The sequence below is a fragment of the Neopsephotus bourkii genome, unplaced genomic scaffold, assembly GCF_033783945.1.
Source record: "Neopsephotus bourkii isolate Nb327-2 ecotype Australia unplaced genomic scaffold, CSIRO-AGI_Nbou_v1 NB_1655, whole genome shotgun sequence".
Taxonomy (NCBI): Eukaryota; Metazoa; Chordata; class Aves; order Psittaciformes; family Psittacidae; genus Neopsephotus; species Neopsephotus bourkii.
In genome coordinates, this window is record NW_026902129.1 from 1,725,600 (window position 1) to 1,745,878 (window position 20,279).

General features: G+C 39.7%; 1 protein-coding gene across 6 annotated transcripts in view; it reads left to right on the forward strand.

The window, feature by feature from the left end:
* CDK13 (cyclin dependent kinase 13) overlaps window positions 1-19,122 on the forward strand; it is a 49,583-nt gene extending 30,461 nt beyond the window's left edge. The window contains exons 7-14 of one of the 6 annotated variants that reach the window (XM_061374859.1): window positions 1,045-1,101; window positions 3,824-3,925; window positions 4,045-4,122; window positions 5,938-6,054; window positions 6,990-7,121; window positions 9,188-9,393; window positions 12,340-12,900; window positions 13,942-19,122. In XM_061374859.1, the coding sequence (XP_061230843.1) occupies window positions 1,045-1,101; window positions 3,824-3,925; window positions 4,045-4,122; window positions 5,938-6,054; window positions 6,990-7,121; window positions 9,188-9,393; window positions 12,340-12,900; window positions 13,942-14,798 (2,110 nt within the window). In that variant the 3' untranslated portion in view covers window positions 14,799-19,122. The remainder of the gene's footprint in view (window positions 1-1,044; window positions 1,102-3,823; window positions 3,926-4,044; window positions 4,123-5,937; window positions 6,055-6,989; window positions 7,122-9,187; window positions 9,394-12,339; window positions 12,901-13,941) is intronic. The other 5 variants (XM_061374862.1, XM_061374863.1, XM_061374861.1 and 2 more) reach the window with 5 other exon arrangements.
* Window positions 19,123-20,279: the final 1,157 nt, after the last annotated feature.

Consider the following 20,279-nt stretch of genomic DNA (forward strand, 5'->3'; position numbering starts at 1 on the left):
TGTCTTTGCTTAAAAATTCATTGATCTTCCATAGATATGCTGTTTGAAGAACAAGCATGTGAATTTGAGGGGAACATTGCTTTGCTTATGGAGATTCTTTTAAGTGTTAAAACAATTCTAAGCACAAATCTGAGGGGGAAAATGGAATGGAAAATGTAACCTATATAAATGACCTAAATAAACTAAATAAAATATATTTTATGATCACAAAATGGTGATTCTTACATCAGGAAGTCTTGCCTTAATTTGATGAAATAAAATCTATTTGAAGGTGAGGTTTGCATGTATTTAAAAATGATGGGAATTTTAAAACCTTGTAAGTACCAAAAACCAAACCCTCCCCCTGTAAAGTTTTAACATTCATTTCATGTATTACAGAAGCTTGCATATAGCTTTCTGTTTAAATCATCTAGACTTCAGAGGTGGTGGGGACTACAGGTCACGGAGCAGTGCCTTATAGCTGTGGAAATTGCCAGGCAAGAGCTCTGGATCTTCTACTCTTCCCCTTATATGTGGGAAAACTCAAGAAGGGGTTAGAGGTTGTGTCATGCAGCAAGCTGGCTGCTGGCAAAAATAGAAGCCCTTATCTGGTCATTCACCCTCATTTAAAGGCTGTATTTAAACTTCACAGGAGCAGAACAGGACTTTTGACGGTTTCCTAGAAGGAAGTATGGCTGCTGATGGTTGTTGTATGAATGCTTATGCTAGCAGTAAGTGATGAGAAAATAGCAGTTTCCTCCCTCATTTTTTTTCCCTGCGCAGTTACTGATTTGAATATAGCGTACACCTAAATTTTGACGAAGATCCAGTGATACAAATGCCATTTGATGAGCATACCTAATTTTGCTTACTTGTCTTTGCTATTCAGTAGGCTGGTGTATTTGTTTACTGAAAAGATGCATAGATTGTAAGGCATTGCCTCCTCATTAGTGTGATTTGGTGAAGACCAGTTGCAGCTGCCTCAATCTCAGACTTCACCTGATTTTGGGGAAGGAAATCTTTAACAGGATTAACCACTAAATAATTCTTTGCTTTTTCCACCAGAGGGCAGATAAAGCTTGCAGATTTTGGGCTTGCTCGGCTGTACAACTCTGAAGAAAGGTAAGATAAAATTATACCATGAAAAAGCATTCAGAAGTGTAATGTTTTTTGCATAATTCTTACATATTACAAGGGCCGGAAAAGAAGACTGTTGTTTAGAGCACATACTCTACTGTAATACAAGTAATTGCTTAGGACATGTTGTTTTGCACTGCATAAAACCACAGAACTCGCTGTGTGCAAGTGTATTGCTTTTCCAAGTGTTCTGGATAAATAACTGTATAGAGTAGCTTTCTATTAATTGGAAATGAAGAGTTGAAGTCTGAAGTAGGTTGCATCAACATGTAGGTTTTTACTATTAGTTTCTGGTCCTGTAAAGCTCAAGTATATTCTTTCTGTTAGTATATCTAGGCAAAGTTGATGTAGGGAAAGCCAAATTCTTTGGCTGACACAAATTGGTACACAGTGTCTTTTCAATAAGCATTACTTTTGTGTAAGATTTAACCTTACGTTTGAAGAGGTTCATTGTATTCTTTAGGCAGCCAGTGCTGTTGAATCTGCTGGAAACGGAGATAACAAATTGAAATAAAAGTTATTCTGAAACTACACGTGACTTGTGCTTCTGTTGTTCTTGGCTTTGTTATGCTTGTACTCCAGGAAACAGGTGCACAGATTTTATGATTAAGAACTGAAGTATTCATATTGTAATGTCATGTGTTCGTCATGTGGAACTGGATTTTAAAATTTGAGGCTGAATGTTCTTTATGCTTAGTGTGTTCATCAGGTGGTTGGATATACCGAGATCAGCTTCCTGAGCTTACTTTGATTTCTGCACGCCTTATTTGGGAAATAATATCCATAATGTTAACTTTATGAGTTTATGGTGTTCTTACAGAGCTCTGAGCTTGTTGTTGAGCCTGATAGCATCAGATTCATTGTCTTCTGAGCTGTTATTTCCAGAACGTATGCTGAAGTACAGATACTAAAACTGTTGAGTATTGTAGCAGGGTGAGATAATCTTAAGCAGCTGCCTGGTAATTAACTGTTGTTTCGAATGTACTTAAAATAAAAGGGATCGATGCCATCCTACCTTCTTACTTTAAAATGCACCAAACTGACTTGCTTGTTTTTCCTGTGGTTTACCATGGTGGGTTGTTTGGTTTTTTTTAACATCTGCTTTTAAATCGAATTTAAATTTTGCTTGTGAAACTATGCATTAAGAATTGAATGATTGAGATTTCACTAGCTTTATAGTGCAAATAACAGATTTTACTATATATCAAACAGCAACATTTATTACGCTATTATAAATGAAACCATGATTAAAAAGCAATTACGCTAGTTAATAGTTGAACTTGGGAGGATAATTAGAATCCCATTAGTGGATTTTTGGCAATTCTTTGTCATTCATTTTCCTTCCAAGTAGATTCTGACCTGCAGGAGGGCATAATTAATTTATACCAAGAAGTGTGTAAAGGCTGCTGTTCTAAATTCATGTATTTTACATTTGGTTTAATGCTATTTAGAATTATGTACTTTTCAAAAGGGTACAGAATTTAGTAGGAGCATAATGGGGAGGAAATAAAAAACTAATTTTAAGTAAATTCCCATCGGTTGCTTTAAATGTTACTCTGGTGGATTTAATATGTTTGGAGTAGGATATATGACAGATTGTCTAAGAAAACATCTGTTCAAATAAAAAGCACCATATACTGATATATATGAGTGGTATATCTGTAGAGAAAGTCCATACCATATAAACATTTCATAGAGGAATGCTTGCTTCAGAGATAAATATGATAAATTACAGGATTGTTTCCAGAAACATTCTACATCATAAAAATGAATTGGGCACTTTCTGGATGAAAAAAAACCTCGGGTGGTTTTGCAGAACTGATAGTTGTTCCACTGAGAGTGCTATAAAACCGTGTTAGGCTTTATGCTATAGTTGTTCAAACTCCATACTTAATGTTACTCTGCTTTCTATGTAGAGTTACCTAGTATTTGTAAGGGTGAATTATTAAAACTGAAAGAATGTAGGATCGCTTTTAAGACACTGTTGTTGAAACAAAACCAAAACCTAACATCTGTTTTCTGCCTTCCTTTCTGAACTGTTGATGCTGTATCTCAGCCTGTCCACAAACAGTGTGTGCCTAAGATAGTGGAAATCCTTGTTTTAGTGTGAGAATGAAAAGGATTATTCCCAGTGACCGAAACTTCTGGTTAGAGCTGTAGAGAATTAAAGAAGATGTAAAATACAGGAAGATATTGGAAGTGGTCCAGGCTTTGGAATCAAAATTGTTGAAGGATGTAGTTCAAGAAGGCGGCTTTGTCTCTTTTGCATCTACTTACAGAGGAAAAAGTGAAGTGACTTTTTTTTTTCCTCCTTTTCAAAATGCTTATAGAGGTCCTGTATTATCTATCCTAATAATCAGTAATTGCCCAAAAATTAATGGTGTTATGCAAGCAGGTGCCTCTCCTGAAATGATAGCCATGTAATAAAGTAATGCTGTCTAACTAATAATTGAGATAGAGAATTCACGTAGCATTGAGATGGCTATGTGATTGTTACTTATATCTTCGACCTGTGCTTTTATAGCTGTGATCAGATGTTGTTGTTTGCTTTTGTGCAGCTGCAGCTTTGCAGGGCTAAAGTTATGAAAAGGGGAGTGGAAGATTGTACTGCTCTCAAACAGCATTAGAGAAGTCCTCAAAGCATCACTTTTTCAGAAATGAGATCATAGTAAAATGATAGTCCTCTCTTTCTTCCTCCCCCCAACAGCCGACCATACACCAACAAAGTTATTACACTATGGTATCGGCCTCCTGAACTTCTGCTGGGAGAAGAAAGATACACACCAGCTATCGATGTCTGGAGCTGTGGGTAAGAGTTTGGTACAGAAGTGTAGCAAACATAAAACCAAGCCAAAAATAAATCTTCAATGTTTCTGGCACTTCATACTGAAAGCCATAATGATGGAATTGTGCAAAACTGTTTTACAGCTGTATCCTGGGTGAACTTTTTACAAAAAAGCCAATATTTCAAGCAAATCAAGAACTTGCTCAACTGGAACTTATAAGGTAACTTCCAACCATTACTACACAGTAGGATCCTCATAAAGTGCTGGGTTTCTTTTGTTAGTGTTAAAATCAGAGATAACGCACTGCAAACAGTTACAAGTTCTCAGTTACTGCTCTGACAGACTTCTAAAGGTTTTGAGAGGCATATAAACTAAGTGACTGTAGCTCAGACCAGGAGAAGGGGGTTTTCTAGGTGTTCTGTGGTCCTAGCAATGTACAGTGGAACAGTAAGAGGTTTTTTTCCTGTAGAGCAGCTGGAGTTGCCTGTTACTGAAGTTCTAAATAGCTATCAGTTTGAAGATGACAATACAACGTCCTTATAGCAAATCAAAATGGAAACATGGACTGGGATTTGGGAGGAGTAGGTACTTGGTGTGCTGTTGGCCCTAAGTTCTTGTTCAAGCCTTCCACGCACACACCTGGGCTTTATTATTTTTGTGGGAATATTTCTGTTCCCTTGCAAACTGCCAGGCACTTTATGGAGGTGAAATTTCTGTTTCTTCCTCAATCTCAAGAAATCATACAATGGTACATATATAATTCAGTGGAACCAGAGCATCTTTACTTTTTTTAACCCTTTATGCAGCAAACAAAAATTGCTTTTGATTCTGATATCATAATTGACCTCATAAGTGAGGACAGGTTCTCTCCTAGAAACAAGGGGAAAAGAGGGCAAGTCCTACAGAACTGTCCTTGCAGAACCTGAATAGTAAATGGTCAACATTACTTTTAAAATGAAATAACAAACTTGAAGTTACATACTGAGATGTTTTTCAAACCAGATTAAACAGTAGCATGTTGCTGTATGGTGTGGTATTTGCTGGCCTGGAAAAATGTAGGTTTTTAGGAGGTTTTTAGTGATCATTTCCAGTGTAAGAACTCATGAGCTGGGGAATTTTTGCTTTTGAGCACTAGATGGCATTGAAGCATATCACAGTGAAGTCATTTGGAGCTTTTTCTCTGTGTTTGTACTTCTCACACAGCAAACTTAAAATTTTGTGATTTCCTTCTCCTGCTGGAAAGCGCCCATTTGTAGTTCATTTTTCTTCCTTACTGATGCTGTGCATTTTTGTCTAATATATCAATTTTATCAACTTCTTCCCATTGTCAGGTTACAGGCAACAATTCTGTATTTATCCTGTGTATCTGTAATGTGCGATGATAGAGCTGAAGTAAATTCTGATAGGAGAAGACAGATTTACTCATTTGTTTCTTTTTTCCTTCCTGAAATTTTCATAACCAGTGTAAAGTCAGATTGCTTTGCATAGCATTTGAGGCATAACTAAGAGATTATTGGGTTTCTTACAGTAACTGCTTAAATCTAATAAATGGGAGGGGTGAGCTAGGGAAATGTATTTGCAAGTTGTCCTTTTATGAATGTGTGAAACCTTGCAAAACGCCTCTTTAGTTCTACTCAGAAGTTGGTCAACTTGTGCTTAACCATCTTCAGTTGCATGAAATGGGTTGGGGAGGAATAAGACTGAGCAACTCGTTTGTGAAGATAGATAAGGCTTGAGACATAAACCTGAAGTAAAAAATACACAGGTTTCCTAGTGGTTGGATCTTGTTTCTGTCCTTAGGCCCTACTGAGATTTCTCCCCTTCATGTCTTCAATGTCAGCTAAATTCTCTGAAAAGTGTTTTTTTAAACATTTGGTGTATCTTTCTTCACTGGCATTGGGAGATAGGGACATAAAATAACCTGGACACTAATATATATTGCTATATTCACTGTACATGCAAGAATAAAATGACAGCTGTGCCTGCTTGTGGTTTTGGATCTCACACCCTTTCTCCCCCCTTCTTTTCCATGCAGCCGAATTTGCGGGAGTCCTTGTCCAGCAGTGTGGCCTGATGTCATAAAATTAGCTTATTTCAACACAATGAAACCAAAGAAGCAGTACCGCCGAAAGCTGAGAGAAGAGTTTGCTTTGTAAGGATGAAGAATAAGTTTAGTCAACTGTAATAGCATTAAGTACTCCTGGAGACTTTATGAAGTTTCACTGTTTTCTGGAGAATGAATATACATTAAGTGTCAAGAAAAATGTTTTTAGGTTCTTATCTTTCCCATGATACAGATACAGAGAGTTTATATTAACCCTTACTTAATGAAGCTTCGGAAAGAGGGAAGGCGGCCCTAAAATTTCAACCACCTGTCAGCTTTTTCCTAAGGAAAAATTTGTTTTCCATGATTGGTACACCTGCTTGTTGTCCTGGTCCAAAAAAACCAGCTCAGACTACTTAATTATTCTTTATTAGGACAACTGGCTAGAGCTAACTATGTAGTCTGGTTAACATTACAGTCTTTTGGGTCACAAGTTCATTCAGCACCAAGGAGTTATCTGAATCCTGTATTCTGAAGTACTACCACTGGACTACTTTTGTGCAAAGATCACACGTGAAAGTTATGGAAAACAGCTATAAGCTTATTTTAAAGGGTTTGTTTCCCTCCTTCAGTTACTGGGGGTTTCAGGAGAAATGTATCATCTTGTTTGTACTAATGAGACTTGTATCTTTGAAGCAGTAGAATTATTGTCTTTGGACTAGTCAAAATTGCAACTCTCTGGGTGCTAAATTCCAAAGTGTAAAGTAACAATATAATATTGGCTTAGAAAGGTGGGGGGTATTTTTTATAAGGACAGTGTTTCAAGAAATTAACACAAATCAAAGCTTTGGTTATATGTGTGCATGGGTAATAAAAGGTGAAGTTTATCTCTGCCTTTGACTACCGAGCTCCAATTGTGTTTGGGTTTTGCTGGGGTATGAGTTATCTGAGGACTTACTGATCAGTTATGTTGGAAGAGTTACTTTGCACAGAATGGTTCGAAATAAAAATACCCTGCTTTTCTCCATTTTGCTCTTTTGTAGCATCCCACCAGCTGCGTTAGACTTATTTGATTACATGCTTGCCCTGGATCCCAGCAAGCGCTGCACAGCTGAACAAGCTCTTCAGTGTGAGTTTCTGCGAGATGTGGAACCATCCAAAATGCCTCCGCCAGAGTAAGTGATTTCCTTTGGTAAAGGCCCTTACCTGTACAAAATGTGACCATGCACTGATTTCACTGAGGTCACTGTGTTTCAGTTGAAGTAGGAGGTGGCAGAACAAAACTGTTGATAGATAGTTGTTTAATGGTGATTCTGCACTAAAATGTTTGCGTAGCTGAATTACTTTTACACCATGATAGCAGTGGTTGTGAGGATCTGAGAACTGTTTCATCTGTTACTCCTAGAACTAGTTACTGATTACCTTTACAAAAATACTTTTACGTGAATGTTGCTAATGCCAAAAAAACATCATTTCTCTGGTGTCTCTGTTTATCAGTGTCTGCTTTTTCCAAGGGTTTTGAGGTCCCCCATGAATCTGAATTGCCTTCTTTGATGGTAGAATGACACTGGGTATAGAATTCTGCAAAGGTACCAGAGAGTTCAAATGAAATACCATAAATAGTTTCCTGTGCCATATAAGATTCTTAGTTTTACAGGCAGGAGTGGTGAATACTTTGTGCAGGGATTTTCCTGCGGGTTTTCTCCAAGAGGAAATGTATTGCAATTTCCAGTAGGGTTTTTGCAGTGACTTAATTGCCATTTTAATCACTACAAATCATATTGGAACAGGCGCCAAGAAGAACAATGAAAAAGCATTACAGGATCTGCCATTTACATTCTTCCCTCGAGATAGCTGTCAGAACATAGAACGTTTAGTATTGCTTGAGTAAATTGTACCTTTAAGGCAGGCTGTACCTGACTTCTTTTTAATTAGCTACCAACTGAGAAAAATGTTTGAGTTTTATCTAAGAATTTTATTTAAAATCTCACACAGAAGTGTATCCATTATAGGAGGTGATACAGGGAAATTGAAAACAAGTCATTGGTGTCCTTTTAAAGATTAAGAAAAATCACACATCTGACAGAGCATGCACAGGAAAGTGTGAACTGTTCTTCTGGAAAATAAATGTTCTGCTTTAGGGAAGAAACAGCTGTTCTTTCAAAGAAAGTGACAGTGCTGGTTGCAAGGGCTGTAAGATACTTCTCACAATGAGTTCTTGCTTGCTTCCAGTTGGTTTTGACTAAGTACTTGGCAGGTCTTTGACCTGGTATGCAGAGGGAAACAATAAAGGAAGCAGTTGTCCTAATTGCCTTTCCTTGAGGCATCTGACCTCTCATTTGTCATCTGTCACCTGTCACCTAATTTTTCCATGTTCCTAGGTGAGGGAACTGATCAGACAGTTACTGATAGGTAATAGGAAAACAGAAGGCACTATTTTTACTGCCTGTCTCAGTGTTTCAGTTACCTATGGGATGGGTCTCTGTGTTCCTTAGGAAATCAGGATTGAGATGCCTGCAGGGAACAATAATGGAACAACAGAACTGGTGACAGATGAGTTCCTTAAGAGATTTTCGCCTTTGCCTTTATCTGTCTTTTAAAGGACTGGAATATCCCATGTTGTTCCTAGTGTCTGAGCTTTGCTAGTTATAAATGCTGTTTATTCATGCTACTTACTCTTGAAACCTTTTTCCCTTCCCTTCCACATACCATCTTGGTTGTCTGTGGTGTACAACTGTGAAGCAGATAGCCATGTCTGTTACTGCAGATAAATACTTGAACTCATGAGACACTAGTACTTTTACAAGTAGTCAAAAGCAATCAGTCACCCATACCCTGAAAAAAAACATTTTCATATTCATATAATAATTCTGTTACCTGTTACTCTGCAAATTCTGTTTCATAGCAAGTGTGCAGCATTGATGTTTGAAGTCTTGTATTACACAAATAACTAGGCTTTTTGTAAGTGCCAATGCAAGAAAATGACATTGGTTCTGATTTTAAGATCCGTGTTCCCCTTTTCTGCCAGAGGGATCTGTGCTTCTGAAATAGGCAGTCAGTGAGAAATTTCAGCCAGAAAAAGCAAGTCTGAGATTTTGCTGGCTTTGAGTGTTTTCTCATGTGTCTGAATTCGGTAGATCAGTCTTTCACAAGTTACTTTATGTATAACTTGAGTATTTACTTTACTAACATGGTTAAAAAAATCTGTGATAAAACTGATTATTTCTAATCCTTCTTTCAGTCTTCCTTTGTGGCAAGATTGCCATGAGCTGTGGAGTAAGAAACGCAGAAGACAGAAGCAGATGGGCATGACTGATGACTCAACAGCAGCTAAAGTCCCTAGGAAGGATCTGTCTCTCAGCATGGATGAGAGCAGAACCAACACCCCACAAGGCATGCAAACTTCTTCCCAACTCAAAACTCAGGGCAACTCTAGTGTAGCACTTGGTCAGTAATATTTTCAGTTCTTATAATTACCTTCTACTTGGATTGCACCTCTAGAAATCTTAGGTGTTGTGTTCAGAGTACTGACGTCCCCTGGATTCTTGAGGGAGGAGCAGTATTGTAAGTTAAATCCTTGTTACAAAAGATTTACCTTTGCTTTTGGAAACTAGGTGTTCCTTTTAAGTTATTTTTGCAATCTGGTCAGAGCAATTATTTTGCTGTATATTTTGAGAGAATTTTATCTCTTGCTTATCCATAATTCTTCACTAATCCCACAAGCCAGCTGCTGCTCTAAATTCCTTGCAGTCTCCATAGATTGGAGGAGCTTTATTTGGTGCAGATTTTGGGACAATCTCCATAGATTGGAGGAGCTTTATTTGGTGCAGATTTTGGGACAATCATCATTTCAGATGAAATAGATGCCCTTTGCATGTTACGTTACTCTTGGCTTTCCAGGTTGGGGCTGAACTGAGTTGTAAAGAAATAAACCTCCAACCCAAAACGTGGTATAACAAGAAGTAGCTACCTGTGTAGATAGCACAACTGTTAATTCTGAAACTTAACTAAAGGATCTTACTTGAGACCAACTTTACGAACATAATATGAGAAGTAATGGTTTCCTGTGTGGACACCATTTGAGATTCTTAGTAGTTCAGTGATAGTTCCCTCGTAATATGTAGAAATATACGAACTAACAAAACCGAACTGAATACCCAGTAAGGTTAATTTAGACCCTTTTTGATTGTGCAAAGTGACCATAAACCCCATGGTGCTGATACAGGAGTTCAGCTGAAAAAAACGCAGTAAATGCATGCACAGAGCGTGAATGTTCTTTGATACTAACCATCTTGAATCAACTTTTCATTTAACAGTAGAGCAGAGCTCTAAATACTCTGTACAGAGATATATAGAAAATAATATCTTTTGGTCATATTTTAGTGCAATTTATTGCCTCTTGCTCCTGTTCATCCTGTTTTGCACCATAAGCCAGCTGTGAGCTTCTGCCACTCCGTATGTTTGGCTTAAAGTTTTGGCAGCGTTTTCAAGCATGACTTTCTGTAGCCCTTAAAATCCCCCCCCCCAATGAAATCTGTTTAGAAGTTAAAGGATAGTATTTATTTTCTTTGTACTTTTTATAACAGGTAGCCTGATGAGAGACTACTATTAGTCATTAATACTAGCTATGTAAACAAACTAAACAGAGAAGGAATTGTTCAGACCTATACTGCTATTTGCCCATTTGCACATAAAGAAATACAGCTAGGTAGAAAAGAAGGCAGTTTAATTTTTGATAGAGCTTAGACAGTTTAGCGTAGAGGTGTTTTCTGGCTAAGCAAAACACTTGTGAAAGCCATAACTAGGTAATATTAGATAAGATTAGATAATATCAATAAGGCACACTAAAAAAGTCCATGTACAAATGCATGCTTTAAAAACTGTTGCACCCCAAAATAAGGGGTTAAAAACCACCTTGAAGCAGCTGCTAATGTTCTCATTCACAAATGGGATCCCTGGTGATTACATCTTAAAATTTAATAGGAGCTATGAGAGCTCAGTAATTCTGTTCTGATAGAAACTGACAGATTTCCCAGGACACAGTTTGCTCTTGGAATGGGCTTGAAACTAACCAAAGAGTATAGTTAGGATAGGTGTGTATAGGTAGGTTAGTTTCCCTTTTTTCATCTTACTGCTGAATTTTCACTGAGATTGTGAGAAGAGTGTGAGTGTTGAGCAAACTGTCCTCAGACGTTACAAAATCCACTGTTAATCATGACATCTGAGTGAGAGCCAGCAGCACAAGGCCTTAGAAATTTTCTATGTATTGGCAAAGAGATGATTTTATATATATAAATGTATGAAATCATTGAAGCCCCTGGACCCTGCCTGGATAGGGTTCCAAGTTCTTGTATCCTGGTGCACATCCACAAGTAGGGCAGTGGGTTTTTGGTTTTGCAGCATTTTCCAGCTGTCCTGCTCTTAGTCTTGGAAAGCAAATACTTAACATTTTTTGCGTGTATTCATGCTTTGCGTGCATTCATGCTTTGAATCTGCTATGAATTAATACATTGGTGAATTAGCAGAATCAGGGATAGAAGAGGAGAGAATGTGAACATATTAATCTAGGTTAAAAAATAGCAGGGCTCTGCCAGTACAGTGTCGCATACTCATTTTTTAACTGCTTTCCTCTCATCTACTAGTCATCTGCTCATTGGGCATGTTGAAATCCATACTGCTTCACTTCTCTCACAATAAACTGCCACAAATGGGTGCTTGAAACTAAGAAACTACTTTAATATTCTGATTTCCTTATACATATTCTCCTCCATCATCATACCCTCCTCTTAACTCGTGGCAAACTCCACTGAAGGAACTGTATGCCATCACAAACCTGCATTTTCCTGCTACTGGGTGATTGATGACTTGTCCTTCAAACTCAGCACGTGCTTTTGCATTTATACTTGCTAGCTTCTGCGTCACCTAGAGCCTGGTCACTTGAGCAGGTGTTAGAATCCAGATGCTGAATTAGAACAGGCCAAAATATGACTGGAAATGCGTTTTGCAGATGGCCACTTTTTAACAGAGGGATGTGATATGTCAAAGATAGGGAATTTTGCGGGAATTGGAAATCTTACAGCTGCCTAAAGCAGGTGGCCTTAAGCCCCAGCTTAGTTGTGTTGTGTTGTGGAAAATTGAGCTCCAGCTTGATATTTCTCATCTGTCCAAGTGTGTGTGCACACCCCTTGGAAGTCGCTTTCTTTATGTTGGCTCTTCCTATTCCATTTCCTATAGGTACTCCCCCAGAGGCAGTTAATATGTAAAAGCATTCCATTCCTATGTTGTCCAAACTCATGCTTTGCCAGTTCATGTCAGCCATGCTAGATTAGTCTTTTGAGTTTCTGAAATATGTCAGTTCTAAATAATACTTAAAACCACCTTTTTTGTCTTTAGCTAAAACAAGCACTGGACAGCAGTTAAACCAGAATGAAGTGGCAATCCTGCTAAACCTGCTACAGTCTAAAACGAGTGTTAGTTTGGCACAGTTTGCCCAAGTGTTGAATATTAAGGTAAACCCAGAGACTCAGCAGCAACTAAATAAAATAAATCTTCCTGCTGGAATTTTGTCAGCAGGTGAAAAACAGTCAGAACAGCAGCAGCAGCCACCGCCACCACCACCACCGCCACCAGAGCAGGAGCCTCTCAAACAGCCGACGGTCACCCAGCCTCCTGTACCGCCTGCTCAGCTGAATCAGCCTAAAGTTGAGACTGATGCTGCCCAGGCAGCTGTGCAGAGTGCATTTGCTGTTCTGTTGTCTCAGTTAATAAAGGCTCAGCAAACAAAACAAAAAGATTTTGTGTTGGAGGAGAAGGAAAACGGATCAGGAAATGAAATGTCGTTACAACTCAGGCAGCCTCCAGAGCCCACCACTCCTGTGTCTGTCAGCCGGGAGGACATGGAATCTCCAGCACCCAGCTACCCACATCTGATCAAGTCGTTATATACATCTGCAGGTACTGAAGGTCTTTATTGCTAACTGGCAGATACCTTGAGCAGTGAAAATGTTGTGATTTGGGGATAAAGAGTTAACATGTTAACCATATGAGTTGGTGTGAGTATGGGAGAAACGATTCAGTTGTTTTTGTCACTCGTTACATATGGATCATAGAGTTTGTGTTTCACTGTAGCAGGTACCGTGCAGACAGAGCAAAAGATGATCTCTAAGAGATACACAAGTGCTGGTAGTATTTCTGATGAAGCAGTTACACTGATCACTACTCTGGAGGTTTGGGGTTTTATTAGTGATGGTTGTGGTGGAGAAGACAGTCTTCTCTAGCCATTTTGGAGATGGAATTTGCTAATTTTGACTGTGTTTAGGTAAAGCCTATTTTAGGGGAGAGGCTGTTTTAATTTTGTTCTTAATGCTGACCAGAGCAAGTCCTCAGTGTCAGATTGTGTAGGAGGTTACTCCTGTCACTCACACATGACTGAAGGTTACCACTTTGGTATATTAGTGGCTTCCTTAGTCATCTCGAAGTTTAGAGTTCTCTTGTTGACCTGTCTGGATTCCTATTTCAGTTTCACTCTATGGTGATTTATGTATTGCTCTGTGGTGGATGGAGCTGTTGAAAGCACTCTGAAGTGTTTTAGGGTGGGGTTTTTTTGATTGAGTGGCCTTTTGTCTCTCAAGACTTCTCTTCCTATTTGCAAATGTTTTGTGACCCTTCTTTGAATTTTCTAGTATTTATGTGTTTGTCAAGTTTTGCTTGGGATTTTTTTGAGCGTGTTTTTTTGTTTAAGGAGTTTGTGTCATTTTCCTTTAACTACTTGCCTGTTAGTCTTACTTGGAGGAGAAACCTACATCACCCTCCTGAGGCAAATGAGCTTTTGCCCTCCCTAAAATAATCTGACTACCTACCGATAGATTTAAACAATAAGTTGAATGAGAATTGAAGTAACAAAATGCCTGCATCATTTGAGGAAAGAGTCCTCTTCCTTCCTGGTATTGTTATTATGTATTTTTATTCCAAAGCTTTTCTTTCTCATATGCATAGGTCAAGAGGATTTGGTTAGGCAGTCTGAGATGAGGCTTCTAAACCGAACACCCGAACAAGAGCGCCCTCGGATCTTGCCTCCAGACCAGCGTCCCCCAGAGCCACCGGAGCCTCCGCCTCTCACTGATGAAGACCTTGATTATCGGACAGAGAACCAACATTTGCCTATAACTAACTCTTCAGGAACAGATCCTCACGCAGGAGTGAAAGCAGCCCTTCTGCAGCTGCTTGCTCAGCATCAAGCTCAGGCGACAACAGAGGAGCCAGTACAAACAAGCGTGGATTATCAGCCTAGGGAATCCTACGTACCAGGCCCAGACTACAAAGATAACTTTGGATCGTCTTCCTTCTCATCTGCCCATTATGGCAGTAGTGATGGAATAGGAAGCGGATCATCAGGAGCATTAGAAAGGAGGAGCTTCCTTGGAAACTCAGATATTCAGTCTTTGGATAACTACAGTACTGCTTCATCTCACTCTGGTGCTCCCCCTCCTCCGTCAGCCTTTTCAGAATCCTTTCCAGGCTCAGTAACTGGTTATGGAGACATTTACCTCAACACTGGCCCCATGCTATTTAGTGGAGATAAAGACCATAGGTTTGAATACAGCCACGGCCCTATCCCGGTTCTGGGCAGCAACAGTGACGCTCCTGTGGGGCCAGAGAGCACGCATGCTTTGCCCACAAAAATACATAACTATACCTTCGGAAGTAACTTACAGGAAAATCCTGGTGGCATCGGCCACATGCATGGACAGACTTGGACTTCTCCTGCCCAAGGACCGGGCTATTCCCAAGGATACAGGGGACACATTAGCACATCTGCAGTGAGAGGGCGAGGCAGAGGATTACCATATTGAGTATCTGTTTTTCCTCAGGCACATCATTTTTATCTGGAAAAACTTCCTTGGTTTTAGTTTGGTTTTTGTTTATCTTGTTCCCTCGCTGCAGTTTAAAGCAGCAACTCAACAGACTTGAATGATGTTAATTCAACAGCTTTATTTTTATGTGGAAAAGGGTCTTGCATACAGTAGGAAAAATGACAAACGCTTCAAACTCATGCTGTCTGAAACCTAGATAAATCGATTGTACATGTTCACAAACTCTCGCTCTGGATTTTATTTTGTATTTTGCCCGTTTCAAGTGGATGCTAAATTTAGGGACGTCAGCTTTTTATGGCACTCTTTCAGATCTTCTGAACTATGCACATTTGTGCTTTTTTTGTAAGTTTGGACCAACTTTTATGTAAAGAAAAAAAAGGAAAAAAAAATTTTACAACAATCAAAGCAGGGCACTGATTTCTTTGGTATTTTTCTTTTTACCGAACTACCTTTAGTCAAAGGTCACTGTCAGTCTTTGCACTGCTTTCAGTGTTATTGTGGAAGGTGTACTTTGTGCTCATTTCAGAGAATAAACCACAACCTTTCTCTTGATGCAAAGTTTTATAAATATCTGTTCAATGTTCCTTTTTTTTTCTTTTTTTCTTTTAAGGAAAAAAAAGAGAAAAAAAGAAAAAAATACGGATGTTCTGGTAAAATGTTCTCTCCATCTCCCAGGCTTGTTTATATAAAAACTGTTTTACTTGAATGGTAAGTGCCTTAACATGGAAGCTTAAGGTCTGCAAACATTTGGAAGTACTTCATAGATAGATAATAAATTAATCCCTAAACCTCAGTAGTTAACATGGAAATTCAGATAAGATTAGGCAACTGAAATAGGTCATAACCTTGTGCTGTTTACTTCAGGTGGGCCACTTACTTAGAGACCTGATCTTTCCTTCATGAAGTATCATTTCCAAATTGAACATCATGAGAAAACAGTGGAAGTGAGGAGAAGAATTGAGTGTAGTTTTTCCTCAGCTCCCTCCTGGAGTTGTAGTAAGTGTTTTAGTTCCTCTGCCAAATGAACTATACTTTGTATGTCCTTACCAAGTGATGAAATAGGGTTTTCTTTTCTCTTAAATGTCGACAGCAGTACCTTATTTTGTGTGAAAAGCTGACGCTGTCATCTTTTTCCCACAAATACTGCGTTTATAGGAAGTAACCAAAGGAAAAATGAGCAGTATTCAACGCAACAGCAGAATGTTTTGACACTAGTTCTGATTCTCTGTAAATTTGCGATTGTGCCAATTAATCGATTTGATATCTGCCATTCCACAGAACATTTTAAGATTGGAATCGAGTCTCTCTGAACACCTGATAAAATGACTGTAGTTCAAACTCTTACCAAGAGCCACTCATATGAATTACAACTTCCAGCATGTTTTTCTTTTCCTTTGACAACAAGTGGTCTCTCTCCTGCAGAGAGGAGGTATGGTTATATTTTGCATGTACGTAAAAGAATGTTTTAAAGCCCATATTGGAAACAATCTTCCAACTGATTATCCAGTTGACAAATCGGTACCTTATGTAACTGAGTGTTTAATTATTACTTTTAAGAAAGTAAAATTTCTACTTACACTATCACAAACGTAGTCTTGTCAGTGACTTTTTGGATTACTCAGAATAGAAGCCAAAGTTGTTGGTGTTTTGTTTTTGTTTTAGCTGAAAATCCTGGTTCGTATATGGCTTAACTACCACTTTGTAGAGCGTGGAGAAACTCCCTTCGCTAACTACGTAGCTTTTGAGGATCTGGCAAATGAGAAATGGAGAGAGAGTCATGCTGCTTCCGATGTCCCTGTAAGTCTGGCAGTTGCCTTCACTAGACACAGTAAAAAATCCCATGATCTGAAAAGAAAAGCAGCCCGGTCATAAGCATATGGATATGACCTGAGTAACCTGTGCTTAATTACAACAAATGCTTCACACGTGAACGAGTTTTCCTTGAGTAAGGATATCCCCTGTAGCATTTTTCTGCCAGTAAGTTTTTAAAGGCAAACCCCATTAATTTCATTTAGCTATGGACAGTGTCAGCTGAGGCTTTCTGTTTACAAACCTTAACAAAGCCAGTCCCACAGTAACGCACACAGATTGCTTTTTGTCAGAATGAAGCAAGACTTGCAGAGCTTTTAGGCAGCTGCTTTCATTACTGTGCAGTCTGGTGTTACTTTCCTGCACTTTAACTGCAGGTGACAGTTGCCTAAAAAGCAGGTAAGTTCATGTGGAAGGTAGGTCTGAGAGGACTAAATGATTTGACTTCCAATACAGATATGCAGGGAAGACATCCTGCCGCTTCCCTTTTGGAGGTAAATTTTCAAGTCCTTTAGTTCACCTCATTTAATGCAGAGAAGTCAGTCCCCTCTGCACATATAAATGACAGTGCGGCTGCTTATGGGCTCTGATCTTGCATCATTCCACCAAAATGGATTTCAGTCTTTGGCCGTGAAAAAACCCCAACCAGAACAGCATGAGTAATGAGGAGATGCAATAGACAGCTGAACTTCCAGAGGAATCAAAACCAGAACTGGCATGCTGTGGCAGCTGCATACTGCACAGTGACTTTTCCCCAAATTCAGTGTAAGGTTTACTACTAACCTGTGACTTTGAATGCTCTGTTTGACTGGGGCAACAGTGTTGGGATAATTTGGAGGGAAAGATAACATATTTCCATGTGTGATAATGATGAGATCACCTTCTCTGCAGCCCCAGGGGCTCATTTTGGTTCTGACAGCCTTTCCCCCTGGGCTGGGCAGGGAGAGGCTGCACATGGGCTGTGTATGGGTTAGGAGCCCTTCCGTCCCTCTGCAGGGTAGCCCTTGGGATGCATGGCAGGAGGATTTAATCCCTGACCCCAGAGCTGTGTCTGGGCAGGTCAGCAGCCAGGGAACGGGACAGATTTAAGGACTGTGGGTCCACATCCATTTGTCCTGGGCCTGTGTATGACCTATGGAAACTCCCTTTGGATCAAACCCCATGAGGAGGTGCTTATGTCAGTTCAGAGTTTCACCCTTTGGAACAAACTCCACTCGGCAGAGTGGGTCTGTGCTAGTTTGGCATTTTCCATTGTGTGGCTCTTGCGTTTTTTGATGCAGTTGTAGACGTTCTAAAATCCGTGGTGTTTTTCTGTGGAGCCGTGGCTTTTGTTACTTCCTCCCCCCCCAGTTCCTTTGGGTTTATGTTTTCCATGCTGCAATTCCAAAGTGTGCTACAGAGACCTGGACACTACATCGAAAAGTAAGTGTTGTGTGTTTGTATTCCTAAATAAACATAGCAAAATGCTGTAATCATGGACTACCAAGTAGCAAGTACTTCATTGTTTATATTCAGTGGTCTTTAGTCATACCAAGAGGCACGAAGTGAGCACGACTGGACTGCTATGACCATGACTTAAAATGCTTAGACTAATGTAATACGCTTAAAACCAGCCAAAGGAAAAGGAAACAGCTTTTATCCTGGATTGCTAGTTATCATCTTGAACAGAAGGAGCAGTGTTTGGGAAAAGGTGTAAAAATATGTGTATCCTTAAAAGTTAATATAATTTCTTGGGGGAAAATTAATTTTTAGAAGGCAAACTTCTATATTTTCATTATGTTTCCGTAAAACATGGTCAGTGTTGAATTTTCTCCATACCACAGTAGCGAGGTGCTCTCTAGAAGCAGAGGTGCTTCTGGAAGCGCTGTCATGTCAGTTCCTTTGGGTTTTGGGTGCTCTTCTCCTTTTGCTTGGTGCAGGAGGCGGTTTCAGTTTTGGTGAAGTTTACAGTGGGTGAGTGTAACAGGTAATTGTGCAGTACAAACCGAAGTACTGAAGTAACATAGGATACCTCTTGTCTGCGGGCAAATTAGATCTCAGACCATGGATTCTGGTTCCAAGAGAGAAAAATCTCACATGTATTTCCTGCATTCTTCTTTCTGTTAATAAAACACGCGAGTGTTTTACATACACCATTTCTCCAGTCTGTTCTGTTACACTGGTTCTATTTTACATGGGGAAATTTTGGCCATTTCCCTTCTTGATAGTTTCGGGATGTTCTATATATGCGGAAGTGTGTCATGAAACTAAGGATTCACCAGAGAACTGATTTGAATCCTGTATTTAAAAACGAAACGACCTTGGGTTGACTTAAAATCAAACTAACTTTTGCTTATCAGGGTGAAGAATACTTTCTTGCAGGAGTTATTTGGAGACAACCTAATTTAAAATAATCAAACTGTTATGCTTCAGCTTGCTTACTCTTTGTTATTTTAAGCCATTTGTATATAAAATGTATTGTGCGGCCTGTAAATAAAGTACATGAAAACTCGAAGCCTTTCACTGTTTTCCCTCTCCGTTTCAGAAGAACGCTGGTGGTTTTTTAGCATCCAAATGAATATAACTTTCGGTGTGTTTAAAGTTATTAACCAGTTATTTACAGCAGCAGTAGCGCTGCGAAGGAGAACTGCAGTGACTGGTGGGCCCAGTGCTTGTTGCTGGAGTTGTGTATAATGCCATGGTTTTAGTGCTGTCCAAGCAGAGGTGCAGTTAGTGTTCCCCATTGCTGTCTCTTTAAAGAGGGTGGTGTGCATTAGAAGCAACAGGTAATCCAACCTGAAGAGCCAGGTATTCTGAGTGTCTGGCTACACACATACACTGCTGGTGACATGTGGTAAATGGAGTGTTGGCTTCAGCAACTGCGCCCTGAATGCCTGAGGCTTCTCTCATTTTTCCCTGCTGCATCAGCTCGTCTAATGAAAGCACTCTCATCTTTCAGTAAACGCGATGCTTCCAGCCAAAAATAGGCACCTGCTGTATCTTTGGTAGTCTTACAGCCCAGGTTGGACAGATGGCTGCTGTCATCTCTTCGGTAGCTTGTCACTGATACAGCCAGAAGATGGGTGGTGGTGGTGCAGTAGGAAGTCACAGGGCCCAGCAGCAGTTATGGGGGTGTCATTTGGCATTAGGCTGGTGAAATGCGTAGTTGTAGCTCACGGCATCTTGCTTTGCAGAGAAGGCTTTGGCAGCAGCTACCATTAAACCTGGGGGTTTACTTCTGGTGACCGGGCTGCATGAGGTATGACTTGCACACAGCAGATCAGGCAGAATCATGAAACAATGTCTAGTTGTCTGCTCTGGTTCTCGTTAAAGCTGCTATTGCAACTAGCAACATGTTGAAGTTGGCTCTGGTTTATGTTGGAGCATGAACCTGTCATGGTTTGAGAATGGTGCAGCATCCCCTTCATTCAGCTGTCAGTGCCGTATGGCCGGCAAGCTGTGCAAAAAGGTACCAGCAATAATTCCACTGGGATCTGCATGCGAATCAACATCCTCAGCTGCACATAGAATAGCATCAAGAGGAGAGATGCAAATAACTGCAGAAGAGCAGCCTGCATCAACACAGAGCTGTGAAATGAGTGGCAAGAGAGGAAACAAACCATGTCATGTCCCAGGCATGAGTTACTGCCTGTTAGCTCTGAGAGAGCCATG